Source organism: Morone saxatilis, unplaced genomic scaffold (assembly GCF_004916995.1).
Source record: "Morone saxatilis isolate NCDOM2014 unplaced genomic scaffold, NCSU_SB_2.0 Contig22, whole genome shotgun sequence".
NCBI classification, from domain to species: Eukaryota; Metazoa; Chordata; class Actinopteri; family Moronidae; genus Morone; species Morone saxatilis.
Window position 1 is genome coordinate 18,269,382 of NW_023339785.1, and position 6,880 is coordinate 18,276,261.

Consider the following 6,880-nt stretch of genomic DNA (forward strand, 5'->3'; position numbering starts at 1 on the left):
TAAATAAAGTATCTGTCTGTCTATTAATGTGCATTGTTCTACATAAACAATATGATTCAGCATTAGTTAGTCCACTCAAAAATGTGTTTTTCTTCTTGTTCCTCCAGTTGGATGTTAAAGCTTCACTGTGCTGAATGATTTGTGCTCATTGAAAATCTGATTTTTAAAATTTGAACATGATTAGTAACATCACAAATAGCTTGTAAGTCAGCCCTGGTCTAGTCTAAGTGTGCACATACACAGAGAATGGACTTTATACTAACACACATTATTGTTCCCAGCAGACTAATTTTATGTTTTAATGCATGTCAATAAAACTTACATGTAGTAGAAGACTGTGTCAAATATGATAACTAACTAAATTCTGAATATAGCTTAAACCCTCTGAGCCACTGGTCAGTTGGCATTTATGTTACAATACCTTCAGTGAAAGCAGAGGTAACACTTTGAATCAAACTAATCTAAGGCTTTGTAATTTATCATACCTTGGAACCATATTTTGTTTGATCATTAAGTGTTTACTATTAACAGGAAAGCTGTACTATATTATTACTTTAATAAGATCCCCACTCTTACCACTAAGTGGCAGTATTGGGTAAAGTTCAGTGTTATAACAGTCACTGAATCTCAAATGGAAAAGTACTGATGTATTTTGGGTTGAGAAGAGGCAGTTTTGCCTCCAGTGGCACAATAAAAGACCACATTTTCTAAACTTGATGTGAAACAGAGCACTATATTATATATATATATCACACTAGCATTTCAGTTTGACAGTAAAGCCCTTTCAGCTAGCTACATTCTCAGCTAAAAAGGGGAAAAAAACAACTAAACATATTCTTCTTAATAAATAAAATGGTAAATAAAATAAAGAAATGTATCAAATCCAAATCAGATTGTTCTTTAAGACCAATTTGCAACCATAAAGGCAGATTTCAAGATCGCACAAAGACTCCTGTATGGTGAAAAAAAACAGTCAGGAAAGAGAAGAGGAAAAACATCATCATTTCATAATATAAAATGTGTACAATGTCTTGATGTCTGCTGAAGCCAAAGCATGCAAATATGAAGAATAATGTTTCATTAAAACAACACAAATACTTTTCAATCTTTTTATTGAATATTAAGGTAAATATTTCACATTAATACAGGCTACATAAAGTAGAGCCACTATACGACATGAAATTTACTCTCATTTTAACCCTTTTTAGTATGTAAACAATTATACATGTATTTACCACTCTAAAAGGTTCTGATTTCTCTTTCTCTTTAGGTAATCATCATCTAGTTCTGGGCCAAGTTTAAATAGCTACTTCATGTTGAGCCCCCTGCAGCCCAAGAACGGTGTATGTGAGTTTAAGTCAAAATCGCTAAACTACGCAGAGAATGGATCCTGTTGAACAGGTGATCGCGCATGTTTGTTTGCATCATCGAGACACTGATATCAGCTCTCGCCCAATTTCCTCTTTCCTTGTTTGAAATAGGCACATCGAAGAATGGCGTCAAGAGAACTTCCAATTCTTCAACCTCTGCTCTGCACTCTCAGGTCTCTACTAAAGTTAACATGTACGTTTTTCGTTTTTCTTTTGTCGTTTGTCTTATTCGGTCATATTCGTCAGTTGGTATTTCATGTTTGCGCTGTGGGTCATGCGGTGTGCGTTTGATTGCTGTGGACGCTGTCTAGTTGACGTGGTTCAGGTGCACATTGCCCACATGAGGTGCCCAGGTACCAGGCCACACCTGAAAGAGGAGAGGACCAGTAAGGGGTCTATGTTAGAACAAATCAAGTCAAATATATTATCTGATTAATGGCAGAAATACAAGTCTGACAGTTGAACTACTAAGCATATGATTAGACAGCAAGGGTATAATAAAAGAGGACATTACCTGCTGTTGCGGGTCAGAATTATCTGCATTGTTAGGGACCACTTTGATAATGGGGCTCCATGCAGGGTCACCAGCGTGCAAACCATTGTACATCGGTCCCCCTGGCCCCTCTGCCATGGGAGGATGAGGGGGCAGCATGGTTCCTCCATACATTGACATAGGCATCCCCTAAACAGACAACAGTGAGGAATTGGTCAAATATGTGCACATAAGAGGAAGAGGGGTTAAATCATCTACAGAGCTAAGACTTTATGTTACCTTTGGGAAGTCCATGTAGCTGTTGGGCAAATGCTGAGGCTGGTGGTAATTGTTAGCAGGGTTTGCAATGCCTGTGTCATCCTGCTCCATGGGCTGGTGCTGAGAGAAGGCCGACTGGTCTGCCTGCAGCTGAGGGTGCATCATGTGGCTGCTCATCAGAGGCTGGGACCAACCAGACATGGCCTCTGTACCAAGACACGCTGGGTTAGGGTTAGTATTATTTGTTATAATATATAATAGTTAGCAGTTACTAGCCGACAGTAATTGAGATTTGTTTTGATTCTTAAAAAGCAAAAAAAGAGGAGACAGCATATCAAAATATTATTTTCTCTTACCCGAAGCACTGCCGACCCCGAACGACCAAATGCCTCCCTGTCCAACAGATGCCGTGTAGCTGGTGGTGAGGAGAGGAGGGTTGACGGAACCCGTCTGCCTGATCCTGGCCAGCCGCTCTGTGCCGATGGGTGGGGGAACCTTCCGGTCCTGCTGCGAGGAGCTGCCTTGCTTAGGCTGGGGAGGAGGGGCCACAGCTGAGGTGGAAAGGGCCGAGGACGACACCGTAGAGGGAGGCGGGACAGGAGATTCACCTGGCGGAGAAGAGACAGTATAGGAAGAAAGAGTTAGGGGCACATCAGATTTACAAGTTAAAAAACATTAATTTGCACAGTTCCTTAAAGATACAAACTGCACTACAAAATAAAAAATAAAACTGCTTTTCTAAAAGTCTAAACAGATCATTCAAGGCTGAAAATCTGCATGGAAAAAACAAGTGTGAGCCTAGTACCTGATGTGGATGCACTCCATGGGTGCGGGGAAAAGTGCTGTCTGCTGAATGAGGGTGTGCCAACTGGTGTAGGGCCGTGCAGATACACAGGGCTGCCAGAGATACTGGTGGCATAGCTGGTCAATGCTGTCGGTGCAGACAATTAAAGAGACAGCTCATTATTGAGAACATAAGAGAGCAAAGAGAGCCAACGCCTTATAATAAGACACGCTTCTACTATGTTACCTTTTCTTTCGTGTATATGACTTTATAATACTTTGATGCTATTATTTTAATTATGTTCCTCTTGAAAACTGATTCTTTATCTCAAAAAGGGATTAACCTAGTCAATAAACATCAACAAAATGATCATGTATAGGCTAAAATAAAAAACCAGTCATACCGATTGGGCTGTTGACCATTCTCTGTGAGGCAGAGCGGTAGCCAGGGGCTTTGGAGCTGTCCGGAGGAGGTGGGGGCATCATATTCTCCATCTGGCCCATGCTCATGTAGGCTGGTGGGGCTGAGTACGACTGCTCTGGAGGTGATCGAGCCGGCAGATGGCATGCACCCCACACCTGATTGTTTCCAACCTGCTAGGCAAGCACAATTGATAACATTGGAACCCTGACATTTGTACTGTTCAGGATAACCGTTTGTAAAGCTGCTCAACTTTTTAATCTTCTTTGCTGTTCTTAGGTGATGACTTTAAATGACAGTAAAGAGTAAAACAAGGTGTCTGGCTAATTTTCAAGCTATAAATGTTCCTCCAACTCACCTGGCTGTTGTTATCAAAGATGCTGCTGAAGTTGAAGAGGCCTGCAGGACCGAAATTAGGGGGGATCTGCTGAGGCTTGCCTGTATTGGCCACATGCTGCATCTGGGAACCGTTCATCATCCCCAGGTTAGCAGAGACCTGAAGGGAGCCTGGAGCCTGGCCTTGGGTCTGCGCTTGTGGGGGCAAATTTGTGGGCTGGGACGTCTGGTTTTGGGTCTGTTTCGGGGGTTCTTGCTGAGCGTTGAAGGGCACAAACACAGATTGTTGTTGCTGCTGTTGCGTCTGCTGCTGTTGCTGCTGCTCAGGAAGGGAATAGTAAGGCCCTGGTGGCTGCATACGATGGGAGACTCTGGGCGCAGGGGCTGAGAAGTGGGGTACAGTGTTGTTGGGGTGTGCAACATTGTGTGAGAGGACAGGTGGAGGTGCTGAGGGGAGGTGGGAGCTGTGCTGTGGGTTGAGGAGGGGTGGTGGAGCCTCTGAGGAAGGTACAGAGGAGGGAGGGGGAGGTAACTGCTGTCGAGGTTCTGGCTTAGGAGGTAAAGCCACGGCAGGGGCAGAGAAACCCACAGAGTTGATGCTCTCGCTGGCGGAAACAGCATGGTTCTCTACAGCTAGAGAGGGCTTATCTTTTCCAGGAGGGGCAACCGCACTGGGCTCTGTTTTAGTTGGCTGTATGGGGGGCTGCGAAATGGGGCCGACGAGCTGCTGAGGGGCATTTGCGGTAGTTGTAGTGGAACTGTGATGTGCAGGAGAACCTGTGCCTCGTACTGCATTGCTGCCACTGATAGAAGTGGCAACAGACACAGGGTTGACACCAGCAGGCTTGGGGTCAGGGGCGAAGAGCTGTTTTCTGACAGAGGAAGGAGTGGGGACGCTTGGCTGGGGATTGTATGGGGTAGGATTAGGGGTATGAGGCGAGGCTGCAGCTGTAGACGTGTGAGGAGCAATGGTGGAGGTGGTGTTGGTGTTCGTGACCGAGGCTCCTGAGCTGGCTGTGTTGCTGTGCTCACTATGGGTCGAGTTGGGTCTGGCCTGGCCTCCAGTGCTGTTGGTTCCTCCATTGTGTTTGGGGGAGCTGTTAGCACTGCCGGGACTAACAGGACGCACAGGGAAGGGTCCCCAGGTGCTGGCGGCTGGAGAGAAGGTGCCACCGAACTGGGCCATGGGTAGTCGTGGGTGTCTGATCTGGTGCATGGTCTGAGCAGCCAGTAGAGCCAGCTGAGGGTGAGCGTATGCCAAAGGCAGAGACACAGGGAAGGGCTGTCTGACATTTGATGACAGCCCCTTCCCAATCTTCCCCCCGGCCTGAGAGGAGGATGAAGACGAGGATGATGAAGGCTGGAACGAGACACCTGTGGAGGTGACCAACGAGCTCAGAGCCTTTGGCCCAGAGGTTGAACCGCTGGTGGCGCCTGTGGTACTGGAGAAGGAAGCTGAGGTTGTTTTAGAGCCTGGGGCTCTGATGTGATTCCGCGGGATCAGATCTTCAAGCTCTTTAGTGGGGTCTTGGATTAGCGCATTGATCAGCTGGACTGCATACCTTGTAGACTCTGTGCCACCTCTGAAATAACAAAGCACACTTTATTCAGACTACGTTCTTGTGTTAAAAAATATGTCAAGTAAGTCAAAATCGATTGATGATGCAATTCAGTGTGATAAAGTCTTATGACAGACCAGAGCACAACCCACAAACTTTTAATGATGTGCAAGTGTGGTCTCTTTTCTTTCTTTTGAGTAGGGTGTACTACGCAGTTAATTGCTTTCAATTAACCAAAAAACTGTTTCTGCATTGGTCTGCAGGACCCTTGTTGTTAAACCCAAATCTAGTGTGTAAAGCCTTTGCTATATTGTCAATGTGGCCTCTTTCTTCTCATGCGATCAGCCTTCTTATCTTGAGTCTTATTGTTGGTGCACTGGAAATGATTTGAGCCATGTACTAGCAGAAAATGTGCACATTTACTGTTGGGTGGGCCGAGAGGCAGGCACCACAACAACTAAGGGCTACAAACTAAATATTTTGATTGGTTGCACCAGTGTGAGTGGAATCTGGCTGGCCTGATCAACATGTGTGTGATTTTATTTATATTTTAAATAAAGTTTTGGTAAATCTATGCTGTTGACTGGCCCAGAAGGAATGACATCATCCAGACAGGGCTTACATGCTTAATGCATCTAACCAGCTGTTATACTCCAACTGCAGTGGTGTTTACAGTCCACCAGAGGGCATTATTTTTACCTTATGGTGATCATCCTCTCCCCGTTTTTGTCCTTCTGTTTGTCTACATCAATGTGAGCTCCTGTCACGTCCTGGATGGCTGTGATGTTGCAGCCTCCTCGGCCCATGATCCGAGACACGACTGACGCTGGGACAGACAGCTTCTTTGATCTTCAAAAGAAGCAGTAAAATTTCATTATTTATGTGTCTCTGTACTGGTAGGTGGTAACACTACAGATTGTATTTTACTTTGACTGATAGCCCCAAACCCAACAAGTTCTGTGCAGAATTTTAAGATCCAACTTTCTCTTATGGATGTGTGCATGTCAAACAAAACTTGGCCCTGTCAATCAAAACCCAGTGAAAGGTTGCAGTGTAAACAGATATAATTAAATAAACAACTGACCTTCTGACCACCTCCTTCCAACCTTCTTCTCTCTTCTGCCCTCTCTTGGGGCTTGTGAGGCTGAGTTTACTGTTGGGTGAGGTGACGGGAAGAGCCATGGTCTTGAATGGAGAGGGCAAGGAGTTGGAGGAGGAGTCGATTGTGTCTGGAGCTCTGTGACAAAACGGGCAAAGCTCAGGTTCAGTTGGATCGGAATAGCGCAGAAGCCGTTATCAGTAATATTGGCTGATGCTAGGAAAATGTTTTGAAATAGGCTTAAAGGTTAAAGTGAGAATCTAAGTCTGGGGTTTCACAAAACTCACTGCAAATAGTTCCCACATAAAAACAGCATTTTAAAACAGCATTTTCTCCCTAGATGCTACAAACACACACAAGATACATGTCGGATGACGAACGTGCGTTGCTTCATCAGGGACTCACTTTTGCGTTGGTTTTGAGATGGAGACTGTGACCTTGCTGTCCACCTTGCCGTCAGTCTGCGGCTGAGGACAGTGTCTCTTCTCTGAGCCGCGCAGGAGGATCTGGGACTGGGCCACTCCTAAGGAGGGGGCTGAGGAAGAGGAGGAGGAAGAAGAG

At 45.3% G+C, this 6,880-nt stretch overlaps 1 protein-coding gene across 15 annotated transcripts in view; it reads right to left on the reverse strand.

Moving 5' to 3' along the window:
- Window positions 1-1,095: 1,095 nt before the first annotated feature.
- ankhd1 (ankyrin repeat and KH domain containing 1) overlaps window positions 1,096-6,880 on the reverse strand; it is a 26,781-nt gene continuing 20,996 nt past the window's right edge. For 9 of the 15 annotated variants that reach the window (XM_035669075.1, XM_035669084.1, XM_035669083.1 and 6 more), the window contains exons 31-40: window positions 6,725-6,880; window positions 6,305-6,457; window positions 5,920-6,069; window positions 3,684-5,244; window positions 3,309-3,501; window positions 2,927-3,052; window positions 2,478-2,729; window positions 2,143-2,342; window positions 1,885-2,052; window positions 1,096-1,737 (exon numbers count right to left, since the gene is read on the reverse strand). In XM_035669075.1, the coding sequence (XP_035524968.1) occupies window positions 1,678-1,737; window positions 1,885-2,052; window positions 2,143-2,342; window positions 2,478-2,729; window positions 2,927-3,052; window positions 3,309-3,501; window positions 3,684-5,244; window positions 5,920-6,069; window positions 6,305-6,457; window positions 6,725-6,880 (3,019 nt within the window). In that variant the 3' untranslated portion in view covers window positions 1,096-1,677. The remainder of the gene's footprint in view (window positions 1,738-1,884; window positions 2,053-2,142; window positions 2,343-2,477; window positions 2,730-2,926; window positions 3,053-3,308; window positions 3,502-3,683; window positions 5,245-5,919; window positions 6,070-6,304; window positions 6,458-6,724) is intronic. The other 6 variants (XM_035669086.1, XM_035669085.1, XM_035669076.1 and 3 more) reach the window with 3 other exon arrangements.